Raw genomic sequence first — 25,665 nt, 5'->3', positions numbered from 1 at the left:
TGCTCCGTTTTATTTTCATTCGATTCCCGGCTGCTTACACAGGCCTTTTAATCCTCGGTCGATACACGCGGGGTGAACGATACTGGAGCCTGTATCTGAAATAGCTGTACATATAATGCTCGGACCGAATCCGTGACTCATCGCTTGGGGCAGGTCCGTCAATTTCCTTCCTCCAAATCTCTGCACAGGTTCACCGTAATGCAGGCTCGCTGTGGAATCCAATTACCTACATTTGTTTTTTCATCAATTCGAACCGGGTTTCAACCATGAAAATACAGCGACTTTCCTGCAACGATCGCGAACTAAACCCCACCGAAGATAACGGCGATTACGCGTGTATACCTAATCTTCAAGAAAGGCAGCTGCCACCGCATTCGGCCAACCTGTGTACGTGTCTCTCCGCTATTTGTGAAAAAAAAAGATGAAAGAGAACGAGAAGAGAAAAAAGGAAAATTCTAGTGACTCACTTATAGGTAGTGCCCAAGGCTCGGGCTTCTGACTAAGTGGGTCGATTTTTTTGGTGCTGCTGCAGCCTCCCCACCAGGTAGCAAACTCTTCCCCACCTTATCGGTATTGCGCTTTGTTTTTTATACCCCCTCCTCGCTCGGACATGACTCAATTTGTACAGTTAACCGTAATGTCCAGATTGCAAGTATAACACAAACCCGGTAAATTCCTCAATACGTGATTATAGAATGCGTTCATCGTAGAATACGTAAGTTACTAACCGAGGAATGTTGCCACTATTATACGAAGATGTTCAATTTCGCTATCTTTTGCCTTACTCTTACGATTAACGCCTTTCAGCATCGTCTCATATGGAACTGAATTTCGTATGGAACAGGAAAACCGAAACTCGAAATTCCCCAACTTTCCTGTCTCCATTTTACGATCATGTACAAATTGAACGTGACTCGTGAAATATAAAATTTGATGTTCAAAATTTCACCTTTCGTCATTTTCTAAATAACGAAGATTCAACTGAAACATCAATTTACCCACGCGTTCAGCAGAAAATTTCATTAGCAACCGTTGCAATTACGACTGTGAATACCTTTTTCACACTCCAAAATCCATTCGAGACCGACCAAATCGATCGGTGGTTCGATTAAACGAGCGGCATCAGGCGTGTGGAGGGCACGGGTCAATTCACCTGAGTCGAAGCTTGCGGTGTCCCACTGCGGGTGAATCACCATTCCACCGGTGCCTGTGCAATGATTCAACGCGGTACCTCTGAGAGGTTTCTGATCTTGGATCGGGTAGTGCGATGGAGGAGTGACGATTGTCGCCGTTGCGCAATGGGAAACAACAAACATATATGTAGACAAAAAGAAGGGAAAAGTGAGAAGTCGAAAACACTCGTTCTCTAGATGGCTAGTCGATGAAAAGCTCGAAACCATGCTGGAGCCTCGTTGAACCCGGGGTCCAGGTTTGCGATTACTTGACTCCTATTGGTCCTGGGAACTCGCCTGATCTGTGGACGACATCTGATGACCAATCCGATGGCTGCTGCGGGACGTGAGCCACGCAGCGACGACAGAAATTGTATTTTTTTATTACAACTTTTTTCATTTCAATTTTATTTTTATCTTGTTTGTCAATTTTTTTTTTCTCCTCTCCCACCTCCACCTCCCTCCCTACGCAGCCTGCCTAAGCCTGCACGACTAAATTCTTCTTATCGCCTGTGCCCGCGGACAACGCACACTCGTCGACGTTTGTGTGTGTCCCTTATTTTAACAGGATTTACGCGCGTTAGTCAACACATGTGTTAGTTCTTGGAATATCCTTCACTGCGTCGTCGATGTGTGTTACAGGTACACGTAATGAGGCTGCTGTGTAATTCGATATTCATGTTGTACTTACCATGTTACATTGTAAGTGGGTACCATTGTGGTAGCGTTGAGTTGCGGTAAAAAAAAAAAACGATATTAAAGGCTTGAGAAAATATTATAAAACATTTCTTTGATAGCGGATAGTAATCCGTGAAATATAAATTAGTTAATCATCTTTTCAAAGCGAATGAGCGATTGTCAGGTAAATTTTCTTTCTTTTCATTTTCTTCTGCAACTACATCTTGACGATATTGATAGCGCAGAACATTTGACGATTTTAGTAGCTTTTGGCTTATCTTTTAGCTACAGTCTTGTTTTTTTGTTTGACGATCACGCTCATCGGTATTTCGACTGTTATGAAGCTGATTACTCATTATTTGTTTCGTCATCCTTGACGAGTGCTTTCAATAACCATTGCACTGTACCACAACTGGCGAAATAAATAGTAGAAATTATCATTCTTACAGTATATTGTACTAATCTTAAAGTAACTACGGTGAGAATGCGATATTGAGGTTGTCCGAAAATCTGGCGACGTATTTAGCCACTAGCTTGCGTTGAATCAACTGATTATTTTTTTCCGCAAAGGTGTCGTACATGATATGGTGGTTGTAACAATGATGAGTTCCACAATATTTGTCTTTGTTTTATGCCAATTTCAGTTATCTCAGTTCCATGAAAATCAAACTTCCGCTTTACCGTATACATACAATTCTTGGCATGGCAGCTATCGAACGTTTCTGCAATATCGATCATCCCCATTGTATGTAAAATTTACAAGAACAACATAACTGGTCTCGACATCGTTATGTCTCAACGAGTTTGGTATGATGCAAAATTTGTTACAATACGGCAAAAGTTGCATTAAATTTTGTTAAGCTATAAACACGCTGGCAAATTCTAAGCGTTAATCGCCGATTTCTATGACTCAACGAATAATTATATCTAGGTGATGACGCAAAGCGACGTGAATGCAGAATATACTCATCGTACAGATACTTGCGAATTCGGGTTATATAGGAAAAAAACACACCTAGTAAGATCGACGTACGTATATCCGGTAAAAATCCCGCCTACCCTACGCAGTTATACAAACAGTGATGAAATTTATTTTGCCGTATTTTTCTCACGTTTTCGATGTACGTAGTATATCTATATGTCTTTCCCATATTTTTCTCGATGAAAAATAACACAGAGAGGCTAGAGAGATAAGAAAATCCAACGATACATAATAAATCCACCCGGAAATCGCAACGATCGTCACACATTATAAGTATGACAATAATTGTTTACGACATTGGTTTTTCTTTCTTTTTTTTTTTTTTTACACAGTTCGACGCTAACAGTTATGGTTGGACAATTGCGCAGTACATCTTTGTATGGGTACATACAGGGTGTTAAAAAAATTCGGGAGCCCCCTTGATCTCAAAAACTTAGAACTTTTCAGCAAAATGACCTGCACAAAAGTTGTTGAGCAGCGGAAGACAAACTTGACGGTGAACTTGAGCTTGAAGACCATTTTCAAGGTTATCCCAAAGTCAACTTTGTTTTTTAAAATAGGAGCCCCAATTTTTAACCACGGATAATCATAAATAAAATTGACGTTCGAATACTTATCGACCCCAATAGTCAAGAAGACACTTGTAGGTAATTTTAAGTTTATTAAAGAAAATATGGTTCTTAAGTGAAATGATCTCTTCAAAAATTACATTGATCAATAGGAGTCAACCGACAGTGACCATGGGCTTGGATTAAAGGTTGTCTTGGAGGTCGATGCAAAATCGTTTTCATCACTCTCAATGAAATCTTCAAAATTTGACCTACGATTTCGAACAAACTTAAATTTGGTTTTGCCGACTGTTGTGGCTTAGGCGCTAACGCTCTTAGCTGCGGAGCGGGAAGATTTGGGTCCAAATTTTCAGCCTGGCAATTGAGTCCTGAACGACAACTTGCAAAAATGCAAGACGGGTCACGCCGTTTAGGAGCCAAATTGATGATCAAGGTTTTCGGCAGTTTCCCTTATCCCTCGTGCGAATTCGGGTGTTTTTGTCGGTACTGCCAATCCCTGCTATACTCCTTTCTTCCTTCCGTATGTTGCAAATATAACTGTGATTAATAAAGAATTATTATTATTATTATTATTCATGTCAATTAGATGTCCACTGACATACCATTTAAGTATGATCTCAACTAATAGTGCCTTAGTCATCGTTGAAATTCATATCAATTTCATTAATACATCCTCGTTAGTCGCTAAAAATACACAATGAACTGAAGATCTAACACAAGAGATCTCTATGATTTATACATAAGACTCAACTCGAAAATTGATCGGATAGAATTTCCTAAAATACTTCATTCGGTGTCATGTTAACCATTGGAGTCAATAAGTATTCGAACGTCAAATTTTCCAATCTTTCATAATCCGGGGTTTCAAAAACTGTGGTTTCTGTTTTAAAAAACAAAGTTGACCTTGAGATAACCTTCAAAATGACGTCGGAGCTCAAGTTTTTTCTCCGTTGCTCGACAACTTTTGTAGAAGTCACTTTGGTCAAAAGTCCTTAATTTTTTAGATCAAGGGAGGATTTTGGACGTTATGAACACACTGTACGTATGTGATACACAAGAAGACAGGCATGCTAGGTTTACCTACACACCTTCCGAGCTGAAGGTCATCCGATAATCTTTAACTCGGCTGAACAATTGTTTCGGACAAATTAACGCCACAAGGAAACTGACCGCACCGCAGCTGTTAGTCACTGAGAACTTGAGTAATATATATGAAGCTTGACATACTTAGCACAGACAGGATAGAATCATTGAATCGCACAAAAAGAAGGAAAAATTGTCGAAGGGATGCAAATAATGATAATAATCTGACGCGAAAACAATCACACGAAACGATTGTGATCGAGATATTTTTTTATCGGATTATGATTTGCTCATCTGTATGTACCCGGGGTAGAAATTGTCAATTAGTTGAAGCAAAAACATTGTTGAGAAAAAATAAACGAGCTAATCGTTGTGTCCTGGCACGGAAGTGGCGTAGAGATAACGACGCTGTCAATACAAATAGAGAAAAAGAAGAAAATATATCGCTGCTTTGTCACTTGCTAAATATTTTCAACTCTGTACGGCTGTGTGCGTGTGTTTACGCGGTTAGTAACGGTTGTGCGAATAACACGTTATTAGGCAGATCGTGGCACGAATAAAACACCTCATACACATGTACATGTGTGTGCGTGGCGTGACATTAGTTGTGTCGTTATCTTCGATACGCTGTGAAGTTACGCTTCCGTTTTATATAGCGCCTATATGGTTGATATGAAGTGCAGAATATGGTGGCGGTGTTTGCCGATATTCCCCAACAGGATCTCTGTTCCATGCACCTTATACAAACTTTACACGTTCATTCCACCGTTTCACAAAAGAAAATATTCTTGTACTTCACGCCTCTCGTGTAATAGTACATTATGTAACAAGGGAATAAAGTCGAAGATTATTCCCGCGGGTTAGTTTACTTCCCGAGCGAAGCGATTTAGATATGATCTCGTATTATTCGTAAATCCTAGTGCGAGTCGAGCAGATCATTGACTTTTCGAAAAAGTGCCATTACGAATTTCGTCACGCTGCGATAATCTTCTCAAAAACAAATAGGAATTACGCATTCCGCTTTGCTGATTTAATTTTTGTTTTCCCCTTTTCTCGGTTCGCAACATTATCTGCGTTAATTTTTTCCCCACTCTTTCCCTTAATTAACAATCCGAAAAGAATGTGAAGAAAAAAAAAAAAATCAAATCAAAGTCACCAAAAAATCTCGTCGAATTCACGATGCGTAACGTAGTAAATTACGTAATACCGAGTAACGTCAACGTCTCCGTCAAATCCGTTGATTTACGACGCTCGAGCTTGCGGGAAGCCAAATCACATGTCGCGGATGTTTAGGTATAATAGCTTTTTAAAATCGACCGCGTAATGCCTGTAAAATCTCACCAACTGCAATTATATTACAATCTTGTTGGACTTGAAAATTTTTCTTGGTACGGTGGAAATGATGAAACATAGGTGCGGTACAAAAGTTGCGCGAAAGGACGCGATCATGCGGTTATGTAGCATTGTGTGGCTGATTAAAGCTTGTTTATATTTAACGTAGACCAGTATAGATAAAAGTCCTTTAATCTTCACAAATAGATTTATTCGCAGTAAAACAATAGTTGGTATGCGTTACGAGTGAGTAAAGTGGATGATTTCCGATGAATGCTGTGAAGTTTGCAGCGTAAAATCGCCCATAATTAACGTTATGTAACTTACACCAAATAACACAGAGCGTAAGATTAAGTCATTGGAAAGTGCGCATGTGTGAAAAAAAGACCTAGTGTGTAAAATTAAGCAACTTAGTTACGCGCGTGCGCCAACATCTTTTTGCCGCACTGATCAGAAGTACGAGACTTATACGCAGACTCCGCGAACTTCGTAAATCAATATTTCCAACCAGGTGATGTAAAATAGTATATCGTGTGACAAGGGACGAAATTTTACGATTGCGACGAGTGTGAAGTTTGCAACTGATTGTGAGCGAAGCGAAGGAAGCGATCACACGAGTTGCGATCGTCAACTTTTGGCCCGAGTCGCGCACGATATTTTTTATAACAAGAAAATGAACTGTGGTTGAGCTTTGCGTGGTAGTTTTGCGGGACGCGAGTGATTAATTTCTTCTCCTTAGGAGCGAAATTGAAGCAATTGTGGACTGCACATGCGCGAACCTATCTTTGCGACACCGATATGAAATTTGCTAATTTCGTCCCGCGAAACTGCTACGCAAAGCCCTACTTTTCATGCACGTGCGATAAAAAGAAAATTTCCTCAACGTCAGCGGCAAGAACTTTTCTCCATCCAGGACAGATCGAGATTTAAGTTGAAGTTTTGAGTGCGCTCAATATTCGACGCATGAACTGCCTTCGGTCGCAACGTAATACGTAGTATCCCCGTCCCTTCCCGTCACCTCGACATCCCGTTTCTCGTCGCTGTCCTATCCATCCGCTGCTCGCCGTCAGCCGAGGCGATAAGGATGCGCGCACATCGGGCGAGCGTCTCGTCGTTAGTCGAACATACGTCACATATTTACTACGGAGGCGCGTGCAGCGATGAAATTACTCATGGATACCTGCTACCAAGGAGCCGAGGAGCTCGTCAGCTTCCCGAGAATCCGAGGCTCATGCGTTTGGATTAATAACTATGTAACGATGAGTGTCGTGTGTTTCTCCTATGCGGAGGCCCGGTAAAATAGAATCAGAAGGTATATAATTTAAATAGAGATAGTTTTGCTCACGAAGTCTGCAATGAATTATTTTCTCCTTTGACAAAAAATCAATTTACATGCGTTACACAAGATTTTATGTTGTATAGGAAATTCGAGATTATCTCCAAGTGTCTCATATTGACTGAAACGAAATTTTATACGCTTAAGTTGGGAAAAAAATTTAAATGTTACAAAATATCGTAAAAATTATCGTCATTGTAACTTCTTGACCGGATCAGTTTTGCACGATAATCATTGCTGTTGATGCTTTCAGCTGTCACAGTGGTCTGGGAGGTTATCTTTACAGTTGTCGTTGAATAGACGTAAATTACAGTAACGCATATTTTCGATTGATTCCATTGCCCTTAGCTCTCTAATGTCGTACCTTGCAATATCATGTTTTAAATTACGTTGATTTAATACTGTGAAAATATGCATTGACTAGATTCAAAGAACCAATGAAACCACGGAGAGGCGCCAATTGTTTTGGTTCTCTTTTCTTTCTACGGAGTTTTATCTCTCTGTGCAAAAGCGACCGGATGAGCAACCCCAAGCGCAATAAATTCCCTGGAATTCTATTTCCCCCCCTCTGCTTGAATATTCGTTGCTAAATACGCGTCGGTCACTTTGCTCGCACCAATCGGATGCGGTTCGACCACTGTATATCGTGTTACGTTGCACCGTGTAATCTTTTTCGCGGGATTGCAGATCAAATGGCGAATCAAAGGTGGAGGAGTCTCTATATCACTGTCGCTACCGATTCGACCCTCGCCTTAATCAGATTCGATTACGGTCTAAGTTATAGGCAATAATCTGAATCGCATAATCCCGAGACGAAAGTGCTAGGTCTCGTTTGAATTTGCACAAAATTGAAAGGTATGATAAAGGCCAAAGTTAATATGGCCGCTGACAGTGCGCAATTGCAATTCTGTCTAGGCTGCGCTGCAGGATCGTTTCCGGTGATTGCGAGTAGTTATCAAAAGCTGTTTCGTGACAGACAAAACGGCAGCAAGGATGCTTCTCATTTCACGTCGGACGGAAGCTTAAGATCTGGGAACTTAGCTCGGGAAATCCGCTAGAACTGCGTGACGCACCGCTCTCGTGGAAATAAAAATGATTTGCGGTAATGTCGCGATACGGTGGCAAAAAAATTAAATAAACATTTATCCACTTATACGCGATCCTGTGGTTTCTGATTAGCGTCCAATTCTTAAACACGTAAAACTTCCGTTAAACATCCAGTTTCCACAAGTTGGCCATATTTTCTTATGATTGCGCAATTTCATGTTATTTTAATCGTAATGAAGATTATTTATAAAACATTAAAAATCTGAAAGAGTGAAAAACGGTGACCAGAGCTCAATTAAAAAAATCATTACGTAATAAATCGCAAGATTAACGTAGGTCAGTAAACATGTATATGTGCAGTTCTACCAATTATATGCAAACGGTACTGGGCTAAAAATTTCATCCGGCTGAAATTTGTGTAATTAGTTACGTATGTCGAGATACGAATATAACTTTCTGCAAGTTATAGACATGAATGCCTATAAAATTCATGAAATTACTTTACGTAAACCTCATGCTGCAAAATTACTTTTTCACAATAATTCACACGTGTGAAGTATAATAGCCTACATAGATTCGCTGTGCGTATGATGATTATTGCAGTATAATATTGTGCAGCATAATTTCACGTACCGAAGCTCTGAAATAAATATAAATTTTATTAGTCGCGATCGATTTCACTTTTGTTTTCCTTGGAATAACTGCAGACAGATTCCTTCCTGCACAAATCGCAAAGAAACAAAAAAAAACTCACCGAAACCATCAAGCCTCAAGATCAAACAAAAAAACGAAATTAACCTAAATTGAATCGTCCGTGCGTATTGAGAAATCCCCGCGTGCGCATATAGTGTTTCGCGGGATTTTTCACGTACCGACGAAGGAGCGACACAGTGGGGGAGGAGGGAGCGCACAGGCTCGACATGAAAACGTCGAAGTATGCGATATGTATAAACGGGAGAAAAGATAGAGCGATAGACCTGTGTGTGGAGGGGTTAAGTAAGGAGCGCGATGGAGGGGATGAGCGAGCTTGAAACGAGGAGGGGGTGCGAGAGAGAGGCCTCCCGTCACACGTGCATCCCCATTTCGCACCTGCGAGCGAGCGAGAGAGCAGCGTGCGTTCGTCGCAGAACCGTAGGGATGCATTTCACCCTGGCTCTACGGCTCGCGTTGAGTGCTGAGCTTGTGCACGAGATGCGCGCGCAGCTCCCCCACCACTCGCGATCCCCTCCCTCCATCTCTCCCCGACATCCCCACCCCCCACCATCGGCGACGGCACGACAGGCTCGTGTGGCGAGCAGCGTGAGCCGCGACCCGCGCGACTCAAGCACTACCACACCAGACCTCGAGGAGAGAAGTCGTGTTTTTCTTTTGCCCGAAGCTCAGTCGAGATCCGAACTATAACCCCGCGTGCCTTATTCATCATCATCATCATCATCATCGGCGTCAACGATCACACGTATAAAATTGATATCGACGAAGAAGAAGTAAAATCACACGGGGATATCCCAAGTTTTATGCAGTACCGTTCCGGTTTCGTCGACCGATTGTTCATCCGCAGAAAAAACGAAATTTTTCGGCTTAACGTTTTTGACTCTGTTTCGTTTTGTTGTTGTTGTTGTTTTTATTTTTATTTATTTTCTTTTTTACTTCGCTGCGGAACAGTTTTCCGAGACACTACGAGGGTTGACATTTGTACACTGAGATTCGAAAGGACAATTATTTCGCCGTTACGTCAACTCCCGTGTTACAACAACGACGATAACACTGTGAAAAGTTTCGATTCTTATTTTCAATCGGCCATTGCTGTTTTCGACGATAACGAGAAGCGCAGCAGGAGAAGGAGCATCGATTAACCGCAGAACGAGGAAAGTCCGATTGTTACTACTCTTTCCTTTTGGCGCTTGATCTTTAACTGTTTCTCTCGCTATCTCTTTTTCTGACATCGCAAGTTCGTTGCACCGTTGTCTGTCGGACCGTCGCTGATTCTTCAAGATTTTACGAAAATTCGATGGGAAAACGTGTTGAAAGAAAAGCCGAAGAATCCGTACCGCCGTCGACATCGAGAAACAAATCGAACAGCGTCTTGACAGCTTGATCGAACTCGCGACTCCCGATCTGAGGAAGAAAAAGTGATCGACGATTCGAAGCCAGCCCGAAGTCAAGTGAAAATAAACCACCAGCAGTCGTTTCCGGAAGTTGAAAAATCCGTCAAGAGAGAAATAATCTCGAGTGACGAAATACGCCGAGGAAACAGCACCTATGGACAGAGGACCGTTCGAAGACCCACCTTACGCGACATCTAAACGTCGGTATTCGGAACAGTGATTTTTCCGAAGCGAAGTGATATCGAAAGATTACATAGATAACCCGCGTCGTTTGACAAGTGAAATTCAAAGAACGCTATTTCAGAACATAAGAAAGAGTTATTTAAAAGAAAAACAAGAGATAATAATAAAAATCACGGGGTTTCGACGGACAATATAAACAACATCGAAATCCGTATACCGTATAGATCGCAGTTTTCATTGACATCGTATTCCAAGTGAGCAAGAATAAAACACGGTCATGGCGGTACCGTTCGCGTTGCCGAGTGAAGATGAGGCTGAAGCTCAAGAGCGACGCCTTCAAGGTCTCCTGCTGGATGTTTACGGCATCCTGCAACAGGTTATACGGGCGAGGAGCTACCAGAATCCAGGACAGAACCGTGAGTTTATTTATATACATATAATCCATGTACTGTTTCGTCCCCGTTTCCGCGAAAACAACGAATAAAAACATCGAATTTTGGAAGTAAACACCGGCCCGCCTTCTCTTTCGTCGGTTGAATATTGCGGTTGAACTGTCAACGGTAAACGGTGTTCCAAAACAAAAACAAATCGCGAATTTCGAATTACGAATTACGTGGAAATAAGAGCCGTTCCAAGTCTCCGGCACGTAGTTAACGGTTATCGATGACGTGTACCGTTGCTGATCGCGATCATCGTCGGTTGCATCAGGTTGACAAACGGCAAACAAGATCCTCAAGCTGCCGGGTTAGCCGGATGGGGAGAAAAGGATCGAGAGGAGAGACGACGCTCTCCTCGACCACGTGGGGGCCGTGAATCACCTGTAAAAAATTTCAAACACGGGCCCGGTTCAAAGTACCTATAATCCTACCTACATTCATTCCGAGCCACGTATATACGCGTATCGGGGTCGTTGTTTCATTTCGTTGACCCGCATTCCACTCTCGCGACTCTTTGTAACATGCTTGTAGTTTCTTGTGACGTAACGCGGACGTCATCACGTTATACCGCCAAATTAGGCGCGTGATATTCCTAAGCGGAAACATGACGAGGCTGGAGTTACTAAGATTGGCGTAACGAAACATTGGGGGGGGGATTACTATTTCGAAAATTTATAGTGACTTTGAAGTAGGTAAGTCTTTAAAATACGAATAAGTTTTGCGCCTTATTACGATTTACTGCGTTTCAGACATCCCTGCAATTGTGAAATAGCCGAAATGTTTAGCCGACGGAATCGGATCTTGCAGTCTTATCGAAGAAAATGAATACGCTAATTTTATGTTTTTTTAGTTGTAGTAAGCAATGTTGTGGAATTTGAATACTTGATTCTTACATCAGTTTCAAGTATCGCTTTCACTGTCTCAAGTCGAGGATGAGTTTGATCATATCGTGTAGCCGATTTATCGCTAACTTTGTTATCAAGTTTTGTCGCTGCTGCTTTGATGAAAAGTTTTAATCACGAAGTGCTCGTGAGTATGGTAGAATGTGCGACATATTCTAACAGTCAAGAGCTTGCGATATTGTGATTTTCCTCAAACATTAAGTCTAGTTGAATAGCGTAAACGAGGTGCTTTCAAACTGACGCGAAATCTTGATTGATATTCTAACCAAGTTTCATCGTCGTATGAAGTCCATTCAATTTCGGGACTATAAAAATTTTGTTGTATAGTTCATAGCTTCTTTATAAAACAGGATTTGTAGTTGATACGTTTACGATTTTTAAGCGAATGATCGCGATCGCATCGCAGAATTATCCCTCGTATGATTTTTCCCGGAATTTTTTTTATTCCAAATACACTCAGAAGAAACTCAACGAGGTCGAAGTTAGTAACGTCAATGTAACGTAACATGAGAGAAGCGTTCATTATTGTGCAATTTTAAAATGATTTTCGAGAAGTTGGCTTTTCAAGTTTTGAGTAAGTTTCGTTTATTATGCTTTACTAAGATTCAGACAATCCTAAAGGTGCGAAGTAACGATATTTCCGAATTACACATCATTACAGTAACGTTACTACCTTCAACATCACGAATATCGACCATGTTGAAGTTGGTGACGTTATCGGACCGACTTATGCTGAGGAAAAACCGTTATTTCGCGATTTTGGAATTTTTTAAAATTCTGTAAATCGTAATAAAACAAAACATACTCATATTTTGAAATCTTCGTTCCTTCAAAGTCATTGTAAAAATAAAAAAATTAGAGATTTTTCCCCCCAATGTTTCGTTACAATAACGTTACTAACTTCAATCTCGTGAATCTCGTGAAGTGTTTGGCCTGATTTCAATCGATCCATAGTATCTGAAACTCGTGATAAAATTCGCTCTCATCATAATGTTCCGAAAGGTAGGAAATTTCAGTAAGAAAGTTTGAATCGAAACTTCCTATGAATTCATACGGCAGACTCTTCACTTTGTAAAATTTACACGCCAACAGTTAAATGCTCCACTCTACGCAACTTGTCCAAACTTAAGAAGTTGAAACCTGGTTACAACGCGCGAGTAGTTTTGCTGCGAAAAGTTGATGTCACATCATCCGTTTCATCGCTTCCACGATTGGTCCGGTTCGTAATGAATCCATTGTCCATCACGGGTGATCGGATGACGATTAACGAACCGAACTTGTAGGTACTCGTCACCGTCCAGCTTCTCTTCGCCGGTCTATATAACGTGAACTCGAGTGTCACAGAAATGAACGGTTTTGGGTCTCCTCGTCGTCATCGCAACACGATTCGCGGTCGAGGAACCCAGCAGATTTCGCCGATCAGCAATCGGCACGTTAACAAACGTTGTGCAATGAAATGATCGCCGACAACTAAGGGCATGGAAGCTCGTTGCCTTCGCCGGTAGTGTGGGCGTGAGGAACCAGCGCGGCAGACGTTGTCCGACCATGACCCTCTCCGTCTTTCTCTCTCTCTCTCTCTCTCTCTCTCTCTTTATCTCTCTTTATCTTTTTCTCTCCCGAGGAAAGGTTCTTTCGAACAAGTTGGTGACCGCGCGCTGCGGTATTGACCATGTGCACGTAGCCGTTTTGGTCGCTAACAATCAGCTAAGTTCACGCCATTCCAAGTTCGGATGATGCAAATGGCGTGATCTAGCGGTGCGACTCTTGACTGCTGACGCGGAGGAAAGAGAATAGGAACCAGTGGATACGTCGTTATTCACTTCATGAGAGAAAGAGAGGAGGGGCGGAGAGGATTCGGTGGAACAGTGCAGCAGCGTGGCCCAGCTCGAGACGACGCGAAGCTCGACCTTCGAAGGTCGCTGACCCGCGAACGATGGCGCGAAATTCAAACTCGCTCTTTGTGTCGACCAAGATTCGAGCCCTCCACGTGATGTAATTTGTAGATCGGTTCGTATGGGGCGGATAAAAATTCTGGAGAGGCGGAATTTGACGGTATAGTTGACGAGCCTCGTAGCGACGGCCTTTTTTGTGATATGAATTTTTAAAGACTGTCGGAAACGTCGTATTTACCATTTAAAAATCGTGATTCATTCTCGAACTCGCCTCGACGCTGCTCCTCCTCCCGCTTTCTGTACCGATATTTTCAATATGATAATTTATGTAAATTCAACGACCACGACGGGAAGAAACGACGGCGCAAATTCGATTCTTCTTATAGTCTTAAAGACAAAATTGAAAAATCGACGCCTGCTCGAGGTGCGATGAATAAGGTAATGTTCAATTCTATCTCGAATTTTTTGATTTTTTTTTTTTTTGTCACTACCTTTCTTCCGGACATCGTTTGCAATATCGAGCGTAATCGCGATTCGAGACTATCGATTCTTAATCAGGCGGGATTTTCCACACAACGATTATTGTACCGCGGTTTTATACCAGCAGCGAGGCGAGAAAAGCGAACGCTAACTTTGCTCGAACTGTTGCATCAGATTCAGTGTGCGTAGGTATAGCGGTTTGATATATTAATAGAAACAGCTGTGCGCGACACACCGATGGCAAGTTTTGCGTAGGATTCGCGTATCGGTGTTACACGCGTAATATTGCAGTATGTACAACACAAATCGTGCGCGGCGAGAGCGACGAAAAGAGGAGAGAAACTTGAGAGGGAGGGAATAAATGCTGTTGCGGGAAGAGGAATAATGAAAGTTTTTAAGAAAATAAAATTAAGAAAAAAAAATGAAAAATTGAAGAAGAATGAAAACAATAAAAATTGCAACAAAACCTCTGCAGCAGCAGTGTCTATTATTTGCCCAAGTGCAAACTCTCTTGTGTGTGCGTGTGTGCGACAAACTGCTCTGCTGCTATGTTTACGTACATGCATAAGCGGAAGTTTCAGTGACTAAATGAAAAAATTAAACCCTCGCCTCGTGCAACGATTGATTATTACACACCTACGTAACCATACGTTCGTAAATGTGTGTGTGTGTGTCTGTGTGATTGCTGCTGCTGCTGTTGCTGCTGCTGTACGATGACCCACTACGCCAGCCATACAACTCGCTACGTAATCCGATGCGTCAATTAATGCGGTGTTTATACCATTATATTTATTATTATCACTTGCTATCTTTTTTTTTTATACACATTTTTTTTTTTTTTTGTCCTTTGTTTTGTTTGTTTTTTGACTATCTTGTGCGCAGTGACATATTCGCGTGATTAGTAATTTGATTTCATTCACTTTTATTTGACCTGAAGAATGAGAAGAAGAAGGAGAAGAGATAACTCGCAATATGTTTCATTCGCTTCACGTTGATTCATTAATTGAATAATTTCTCCAGCATAATTTGATCTGATAAAATATATACGAAAAATATGAGATAAGAAACAGAAGAAAAGAAAAGGGAATTAAAAAATTGTGATGTAACCACACCGAGTGTGACTCAACATTGGCTTCTTATCTTTTATCTATATAAATAAAATAGACCGTAGCGTTTGATATATATAGATACATATATATATTTGTGTGTGTATAGAGATAACAGGTTGGTGTATAAAATATGTGTATAAAACACGATCTTATTTACAAATATCCATAGCATAACGAATTGTCAGTTAACAATCAGTCTTATCTACAGCGTGCGAGTTCGCCAATCTGTATAATTCTTGACAAATAAATCGCGTCGAGTATTAAGTCAAATGTAGTCAGGAAATGTTTGGCTTATTTGCCAGCTCTGTGTGTCATTAGAGTGATCAAATTTTCGGGGGATATCCACTGACGGTTCCCTGACCTACATTATTCAATTCTAAACCCACGCAAATGATGAATAATCATTCCTGTGAATTACAGATAGTGGGATTTTTATTTGTGCGCACATCAACGTGGAAAGATTCATGTATTGGTGTTGGAGAGGCTAGAGTTGTTTTATTTTGATTTTCATTTTTCATTCGTTTACATATTTTATACCTCGTAAGTATCTATATACATATATACGTTCTTTGTATGAAAAAGAAAAAAAAAGGAAAGAAACAGAAGAGGTAGAAACACGAATGAATAATTCAATTCTGTTCGGGGGTTTATTATTAGCTTGACTGAATTATATTTTGCACGGCGATTCGATACGGAAGAATAATACACCGTGTCTTATATAATTGAAGAGGAGAATTAAAAACTGCTGTATACAAGTACCATTTTTCCTCACACAAGAATTCAACCGATAAATAACTGCAGCAAAAGAAAAAAGAAGAGTTATTTTCGTTTTCTTTTTCTTTCTTTTTCTGTTCCAACTTTTGGCTGAGGACACTTGCAGTTTTTTTTAATCGCATCAGTCACTCGCTCGCTAAGTACTGCAGTGTCTACCCGCGTTAAGTGTTATTGGTATAAGTATATGTATATACATATCCGAGTGAGTATGTAGGTACACAATCGGTTTCGATTGCGGGAATGATTCGTATCTCCTTGAGGTTGAACGTTCTTTGTACCTGCATTGGAAAAATCGACTGCGTAGTTCGTTCGTTTCTCGTCAACCGTGATAATTTTCAACGTTGTCGTTGTGAAACGAAAATTTTCGATTACATTATTTGTAACAATAAAATTTACAAAAAAAAATAAAATAATATAAACCAAGTTACAGTTTCGTCTGCCACGTCTAATATATTGATTGTCCCTTTAGCTTCTGCCATGGAGCAAATAAGCAAGAACCTGTTATTAAAAAAAAAGTATTCGACAATTGACCAAGAGACGTTGATATTGAAAAATTTAGGGATGCTGTATGCCGCAGGTGCGCCGCTCAAAAATAAAAAATGTAGAATGTTGCGCGCTGCGCATGCACACAGTTAACGGCGAAAGTGTATATTATACGCGACTTCTTAACGGCCTTGAAGTTGGCTACTGCAGTTCTTTGTGCTTTTCTCCCTACTTCCCCCGATCCAACGCTAGGCTGCCTGCCTCTCTGCATCAACCGATCTCGATGCAGTCACTTGCCTGCACGCTCTCCAGTCCAGTTCTCCTCCTCCTCCTCCCCCTCCTCCTCCTCTTCCTCATTTTCCTTCTCCTTCTCCTTCTTCTCTGCCTGTGATCACAGTTAGCTCATTACTGCTGTATTTACATGGCTAACCTCCGCACACAAGTATAGGTGAATGAGATATGTCGCGTAGTTGGTAGAGCACACGGGATATAAAATCCGAAGTTGGATTACCCCCCTCTATCTGTCTCTCTTTGAAGTTATCACAACATTTACAACTCTGTAACGTGCGTGTGCGCGACGGACAGTTTGACGTACTTTTTGCCTCGCTGCGAGAGCTAGTGCTGCCAACTCTCGCAATGGGAGAACAGAAACACAGACAATCGTTTGCCACGATTTTCGTTGAAAGAGTATAATTATACGCGATTGTGTGTGCGCAGGTCGTGCACAAAGGAAAGGGTCTGCTGGTGCGCACACAAGCACGCTTCTTGTTATTTATCTCTGTTTCTTCTTTCTTTTTCAATCACCGTTTTAGCCTCTTTTTCACTTACGTTAGGGTTACAGATATTACACGTATGTGTACAATATGTATATATATATATATATATGTACGCGTTGTGTATACAGTATAGGTAGTATCATAAGCTTGTACGTGCGGCTTGTAAGACACACGAAGCCAAAGTGCACATGCGGGTGCCTGCCACGTGCGTGCTGGTGCACTTTTTGCTCGACTTTTGTTTCGCTTGCCTTTTATTGCCGCAGTCATGGTGCCGCTGACGTTGTACTTCCACCAACGCAACTCGCTCACCCACTCCCTCGGTCCTTAGGGTTCATGCATTGGGTTCGTTCGCGTCACGTTGCGGCGAAAGCTCTCTGGCTCTTGTACGCGGATTAAGGGTAACGCAGCACTCCTACCATTACCGACAGAGGAAACTCATCCCTTTTTCTTCTTACGTTAAACAAACAAATTAACGGAAAGGGTTCGAATTTCGACGGTGCATCGATCTTTCGTCTAGCGTACCTCGATATTGCACGAAAACAGTCTCACGATGGCTCATTTTACTCATAATTCTTTTCGGAATTGCCCGAAGTATCTCAACCACGCATTTTTTGATCCCTGAAATGAGGGAAGTGTGAGAATAGTAACACGTGCGAAAAAAACCACACATTTATCTGACGATTTTCGGGACGCGAGTAACTTTTGCGAATTCTCCTTCCGTTTACTTGTTTATTTAATATACGAAGAAAAAGAGTAAGTTCGCTCAGTCGGTAAAGGTAGGCGTACTGCGTACCCTTAATGCGGGAGAAAAAACGCTTTAAAGAAACGAATTGCGATGATCCAAAAAGAGGTAAGACGAAACCATTATCCACGACTAATCGAAAAATCACAGCATCAACCTGTTGTAGGTATGCGTGTTTCGATGATCGTAGGTATGTATTATACATGATGGAACGTGCAGTGTCACCGAGCCCAGGACAAAGAACCGTGTATTCCCGTGTACGCGATTTATGGGGTGTGCGTAATCGCCGCCGAGTTATACGATGAATCGATTTGTGTGTAACGTGTCGTACTTAGCGTATGAGCGGGTGTGGGTGTGTTTACACATATCTCCGAGAGGCATAAACCTTCTATTTACAAATCGACGCAACTGTGAACACAACAGGCAGCAGCAAAAGCGGCAGTTGAAGCCTGTGTAGTAATAGTAGTAGGTATATATTATAAGTAGTATGACGGTGTCGTGGTGGCTGTATCGCAGAAGTCGTTGCAGAGCTGGAGTTGCACAAGTGAAAGAGAGACGTCGTCGATGCATGCGGTGGTGTATTTTCTATGATCTTAAATGTCAAGGATGGATTTGGACTCCGACGTATACACCAGGCAGTATCTATCGTGCAATGTGCGTTACATGAAATCTTGCAGGATTCTCGCGCGAACAGTAATATACAAAGATCGTGGAAGTAACGGGAAAGATCGAATTGAAAATGGGGGTGAAAATATTGAAACAATAATTATGTGAAGGAAAAAACGTCTTACACCGATCATTGCGTCAGATGCGTGGAAAATTGGTGGTGTGGTGGATGTTAAGGACAAGCGCCGAGCTCGCCAGCTAGCGCGATAAACTTATCTTCTACTTTTTCTTTCCTTTCCTCTCCTCTCCTCTCCTATCCTTTCTTCTCTTCTCTTCGCTGTGTACATATACCTTGCCTGCCCGCGCACGCTATCGTGCAAGTTTGACGACGAGACGGCAGCGGGTAGCGCTCGAATCCGTCCTCTCAGTTTACTCTGGAACTTTAGATAAAGCGGTAGCCAGGCGAGACTCGCTGTCTACAAACTCACTGATTGTGTGGGCCAAAGCCGACCTCATCTTCGTCCTCGTCCTTATCCTCTACCTCATTCTCAATGTGCTTTACAAACAAAGAACCTCATCCAAAACCCACTACCATGTATCATACTTACGCTCTGTATACATGCATATATACCTACTCGTTGAGCATATACCGTAACGCTTGTGCAGGGCATGCAAACACCAAATATGTACCCATCCTCATCCGAAACTGACCCACCGTCCATCGTGACGTTATGGAATCCTCGAGCCCAGAATCGGTTGGCCCTTATACACAATGAGACAGATATACAAGTAGATGGATTCGGATCCCTGAACATGACCGCAACTTTCTTTCGAAAACTACTTCTGTTGCGAAAAAAAAAATGGAAGGAAACACCACTTCTAACGAGCCTCGTTCTCTTCTTGTGATTTCAGACCGAGTTAACCGGCGATCCGGCGAAGTTCCAGGACCGCGAGAACCCCCTGTAGTCCTGGTGGACTCCGACCTTTCCCGTCTGCCATTGCCGGACCTAGTTTCATCGGCCATCGAACAACTGCCACTCCCAATGCCCCAGGTCACAGCCTCGGCTCCGAGCAGCCCGACGAGGGACGTTGCCTTTCAATTCCCAGAGCTGAATCCCTCGGCTCCTGTACCCAGCCCAAGACCTCGCCCACGGAGACGACGTCTCGTGTCCGAAAACTCGGCACTGAAGAAGGAACAACCGAGCACCAGTTACTACCAAGCACCAAGCGATGAGAACGAGTGGGCAAACGTTGGTGCCAACCTCAGGAACATCGCCGATGACTTTCACGCATCTAAGAACACTGTAAGCCCGCAGATTGTTTTTCAAGTCGCTTTCTCGCCGTGGGGACTCTTAAATCGCGTGCGTTGGACATTATGCCCTTCGACCTGGTCACACTTCTTTGCAACAGTGCGATCCGTACACCTTATACCGACTTTCGAAGTTGTACAATGGGATGGTTAGTTCTTCGATTGCGTCACGGCAAGGACCCGGCAATCGAGTGCTTACGGAATGGCTAGATGCACTTTCGATGTCGGACAGCGGCGAGCGTCTTCTTCCTAGTCCGGCAGTCGGTCTTTCACCCCGACTCACTCACGATCAGGTGCGGAGTCGTCGTTTTTGTCCGACGACAAGAATCGCTCGCGGAGGGTTTGCCGGGGCGTGAACTTACGGCCATAAATGCGAATTTAGTTATCACCCTCTGATCCCCGGGGCGCAATAAATATCCCATGGTGGCAACCGCCGTTCCGGTGTTGCGGTGACCCGCGAATCCCACACTTTGTCAAAGTCTCTGCCGCAGCGACGGGGTCGTTTGATCAAATATGTATCGAGCTCGGTCAAGACGCGAGGCCCGTCTCTCTTCTCACCCTTGATAAAATCGGATTTTCTCTTTTCCCGCTTGTTTGCGGTAGTCGATGAAGAAAAAAAGAAAGAAAGAACGAACGAACGCCGAGAGGACGGGTGGTGGGGTGGAGAGATTAACGACGATCCGCATCATCCGTCTGACAATTGGGGATGATGAAGTTTCCAAGGTACATCTGAGGATTGAGTATAAAACTCGATCTGGCTATGAACCAATAATTGAGGAATTAAGTGCGTCGTCGTCTAATTGAAGAGAGGGGAACACTTCACAGCTGGAGTACCTATGCAACAGTAGGGCCAAAAGAAGAAGAGATTTTTCGATTAACAATCTTCCCTCCCACAAAAGAAAAGGGTGCCGCCTCAAGTCTCGTTTAATTCCGGAGACCGTTAATCCAGAGAGACTCGGATCTAACCAATTTCATCAGAAGTGTCCTTCTATCTTGAGATCCTCTTTGTGCTCAGTCAACTTCCTCGCTGCTTTCTGTGCACCTTGCGTTCTTATTCCGCACTCGGGAGTTTCTCGTGTAACTGCTAAGTGCACGCTGGACGGATCTCGGGTGTTTCCGCACTTGTCTTAACAACAATTTTCACCACACCGTGCACGCGTGGAAGTCTTCCGATATTTTCCTCAGCTATTTCAGAAGTCGTCTGTATGTATTTACGACGCGATATCTAGGAGGGATCGCTGTAAATAATTAACAGAAAGTTTCACGGCTTTTTCTCCCCCCTTTTGATGTGTATTATAGTATTCGAGGAGGGAATAGAAGCGGCCCATAATTCTCGGTTAATGCGAAGCTTCGTTTCCACGTGTAGAAGCGTGATAATCTTTTCTCGGACGGTGTGACCCGGCCGAATGTTGTGGGGTGGTAGGCCAAGTCGGTATTCTCGATCGGGGCGAAGGGTCCTGACCAGATATTATGGTTGGCCATAAAAGCACCGCCGGAGATTGGGCTCTCTCCGCCTTCTATTCTTCTTATTTCTTTATTTATTATACCCATACCCTCGCGTGTATATAGATTAAGACAACGGCAATGGACATCGGAAACTAAGAATGGGGTCAAGATATAAGTCCTCCTGCTTCCCCCGAATACTGCACAAAGGGAACTCATCCCCCAGACATCGCGGCGCATTTAATTGCCCGTGTTTAATTCTTTCATCGTAACACGTTGTATACACCACAGCGATGCGGTGGTAAAAATGAAAATTGATCATCGATGGCAGACCAAAAGAAAAAAAAAAAAATACGAAGAGAAGGAAAAAAAAATTCATCAAACTTGGAGAAAAACCGTTTGCGGAGTTGAAAATTTGATTATCGAAAATCTCGTCGATATTCGATCCGAACGTGAAATCAAACGGCTCTCAATAATCTTCTCTCTTCGTTTGCTTTGCTGTTTTCCAGGATTCCGGTGCCGAGAAATCGAGTCTACCGGTTATCGGGAACGATGAATCGTCGCCGGATAGTTTTTTGTCACTTTTGATCCCGGCACCGCTTCGGGAGACGCTCTGGACGACAGTCGCGTTGTATTTGGGATGGCGATTGGTCTCCCATTTGCGATAGAACCCACGAGCAGCGGTTCGCGGAGAAGACTGCGTCTCCTTACGCCGAAATGTTTGCTGAATTTAAAATTTTTTTCTTCATCAACCGCCAGAGGACGCTCTTGGAGAATGAGAAGACGGAAGAGGAGGAAGAGGAGGAGGAGGTATAGAAGAATAAGAAAAGGAAGAAGAGCCGGACGTGTTGAGAGGCTGCACGCAGCTTGGTCACAAATCTCGGATCCAGGTCAGTCCTAGCCCATGACCATGATTCCTCTTCGCCGCTGATAATTTGCGCTGGCGAGTTTTTATACGGAGGAAATAAAGCCGGCTATAATTAAGGCCATTTGAAAATCGTGCGCTATCGCGAAATTCGAATTGCGAGATGTGCCGCTGGACGCGGGCCGAAGGACGGTGAATGAAATGACAAAAAAAAAAATAAATAAATAATTAAATCAACGAGTAAATAAATTGATGAATTAAATAATTGAAGCTTAATAAATAATTGAATATAAGCGAATAAATGAATTGCATTACGATATTATTGGATAACAAACGAACTAGGGATTATAGCAACCATCGGATATATAATGTTATTATTGATATGAGATAATACGGATATAATTGTATAACCATCCCGATTTATATACATGAGTATATTTTAGGCTTAGCGAACGCGAATATTACGCGATTATTATTATACGTTTCTTATATACATTTTAAAGGTGCGTTATTAAGTACCTATAATTTAATTTATATTTAACGGTGAGCAAAAAAAAAAATCTCTCTCTGGAAATAATTCGCATTCGGTTTTATACGATAATATAATATACGTCACGTTGTTTCCACTCGATCGTATTTCGCAATCTTTTTTTCTTTTATTTTTTCTTCTTTCATCGCCTCACCGAATAAATAACGACTGAAGCCAAAAGTCGTCGTCCGATTTTTATACCCGTTTCAAAAAGTTTTCTTTTGCTAAGAATACTTTTTTGTCGCGTGTGCGATCGAATTGATGGATTTTTGCTTCTTTCGCGACTTTTGGACTCGGTTTTTCGCGGTGCTTACAAGGTGGTGAGAAATAATGCGATGAATTGGTAAAAACAATTAATCAACGAATCTATGCACGCGATTGTGTGTTTTCTTTACGCTTGTCCGTCATCTTTTCTTGTTCTCTCTTACTCGCGCTTTACGTACAGAAAAAGTGAACGGAAGGGAGAGAAAGAGAGAAAGAGACAAGAGTAGAACGTATTGCGTACCAAACAGTGAAAATGAATAGCATTTAAACATACAAACACACAAATGCTTGCCCGTGTATAATAATTTCAAATCTGCTCATTAAATTTTTCACCGCGAGTGGTTACAACAAGTATATTTACTTGTCTCCGATCGAATAAAACAATGGCAAGATCCAAAGAGGACTTTACCGAATAATCAAACGATGATCTCATTACGAATAAATAAAATTTAATGATTAATTAATTGACGAATTAATTAATTAATTACATAGACGTACGTACACATGTGCATAAATTTTCTTCAAATAGTTAAAATTTACGTAGACTTGTAACGATCATATGCCCTCGCAGTCGCTGTTTCATAATTTTTCGAACCGCTTCCTAGTTAGTTATCAAATTTTCGTATGCACGTATAACAAACAACGTGCATTTTATCCAAAGCAGTTCAAGCGATGCGCGAAAATTCGCGCGACATAAATTAGCGAATTCGAAACGAACGAAGAGAGAAAAAAAAAAAAACAAACATTCATTACAATTCAATCAATGTGCTTAATTTCCATCTTGTGACCATATTTGACAGAAGGGCGATCGAAAACACACCAATCGGCGTTCGGTGTTTAATAGTAATAATAATGATAGAAATAATAACATTCATAATAATAATGACATTAAATAATAATCTTTATAACGGTAATCTTAATTGTAATCATATACGTATGTACGGATAGACGTTCTTGTATGCTATATCGACATAATGATACGGTATAACGTAGTAATAATAATGATAATAATGATACACGATGTGCATGATAAAAAATGCGCGTATTACCCGTGATTATCAAGAGCAGCGAGCGTAGAAGCGTCGTAGTCGCTACCCGTTTACATCGTACGAATATACATGCGCAGGTATGCGTATATAAACAAACATATGACACGTACGTGTACATATATACGCTGTGTATGATTATAAATATATTCCACGGGGTATCTTATTTGTATATAAAAAAAAATTATCGAATAATTGTGGGAAATTTAAGTATATAAAATCATTGTGTAGGTAAAATCGTGTAATTCGAAATTTAATGATATAATGTTGATACGGGTGAAGGAAAAAGGAAAGGAAAGGAAAAAAATCAAGATTGCGCGCGCTTGGCTGTGTGTGTGTGTGTGGGTGGGTGTGTGTGGGTCTGTGCGCGTGCATAAAAGTACATCTATGCATATTTAGAGCAAGGAGGAATGAGGAAAGTTAAATGAGAGAAAAAATAAAAAAAAAAACAAAAAAAAACGTAAAAAAACAACAAAAAAAAACACATGAACAATCGTATAAAGTAATAAATGAGTAATAAGTCGAGGTGTAATAAACGAATAAAATAGATATCCTATAATTGATGTAATGTAGAGACCGAGGATCGCAGCATCTGATTGGCTAGCTGCGAGTCCCGTGGACAGTTTTCAAATGATCTCCGGTAGATTAGCTATTAGTGACGACGCTCATCTCCAGCGGGAGACTGTGTATAATACCTACCTAATTTTGGAGTGGCGTCTAATTATATTATATTATTATACCTATGTCATTTTGTACGTATTTTGAGATTTTCTTTTTTCTTCAGGTTCACTTTTTCCACTGTTTATCACAACTTGGATTTGAATACTTTGCTCCACCGTATTTGGTTTTTCTCAATTGTTTATATATTTTTTTTTCTCAGCGTGCAACGTTCTGTACAATCAACAGATTGCTTTCAAAACTTTTGCATATTTTTACAAAGATTAGCCTGCTACTAACGTCTTTTTTTATATTTCGAATCCTGTAAGAAAGTAATATTTCGATTATTATAAAACGATATCCCGATTCGGAATATCCAATTTCCAAATTGTACAACTAATCAAGTTAAATTGTCCCGCATCGATAGACGCATGTTTGTATTAAGTATGCGTGTGTTTTTTGAAGAATTTATAGGCATTGGTATCTAAATAACGTTGATTGTAATGTACAAGAAACGACATTTTTTTTTATTGAATTTTGAAATCGCTTTTCAAAGTAAAATAAAGAAAAAAAAAAATAACAATTACAGATTAATAATTGACAAGATACTAATAAAAAATTGAAAGCAATTTGAAATGACTGTGTTCACGCGACAATCAGCGTTACGTCGCGGTAAAAATGAAATTAACAATAAAGTAATAATAAAGAGACACAAATGAATATGAAAAAATAAAAATTCACTTATATGAATGTATGTGTACATTTCATATTTAGATCGCGTTGAGTAAAACTGGCTGTTACGTTTTTTTGAAGAAAATTCGAAATTCACGCGGATAAGTGCAAAAGACAAACCAAGTATGGACA

General features: G+C 41.3%; 1 protein-coding gene across 1 annotated transcript; it reads left to right on the top strand.

Moving 5' to 3' along the window:
* Positions 1–9,529: 9,529 nt before the first annotated feature.
* LOC124219432 (uncharacterized) lies at positions 9,530–24,637 on the top strand. The gene is made up of 3 exons (XM_046626962.1): positions 9,530–10,903; positions 19,601–19,992; positions 21,950–24,637. The coding sequence occupies exons 1-3, from the start codon at positions 10,765–10,767 to the stop codon at positions 22,106–22,108; spliced, it is 690 nt and encodes a 229-aa protein (XP_046482918.1). The 5' UTR covers positions 9,530–10,764; the 3' UTR covers positions 22,109–24,637.
* Positions 24,638–25,665: the final 1,028 nt, after the last annotated feature.

This window comes from Neodiprion pinetum, chromosome 5 (genome assembly GCF_021155775.2).
Source record: "Neodiprion pinetum isolate iyNeoPine1 chromosome 5, iyNeoPine1.2, whole genome shotgun sequence".
NCBI classification, from domain to species: domain Eukaryota; kingdom Metazoa; phylum Arthropoda; class Insecta; order Hymenoptera; family Diprionidae; genus Neodiprion; species Neodiprion pinetum.
Note: the sequence above shows the minus strand (reverse complement) of the source record. Positions and strands in the feature narration are given on the sequence as shown.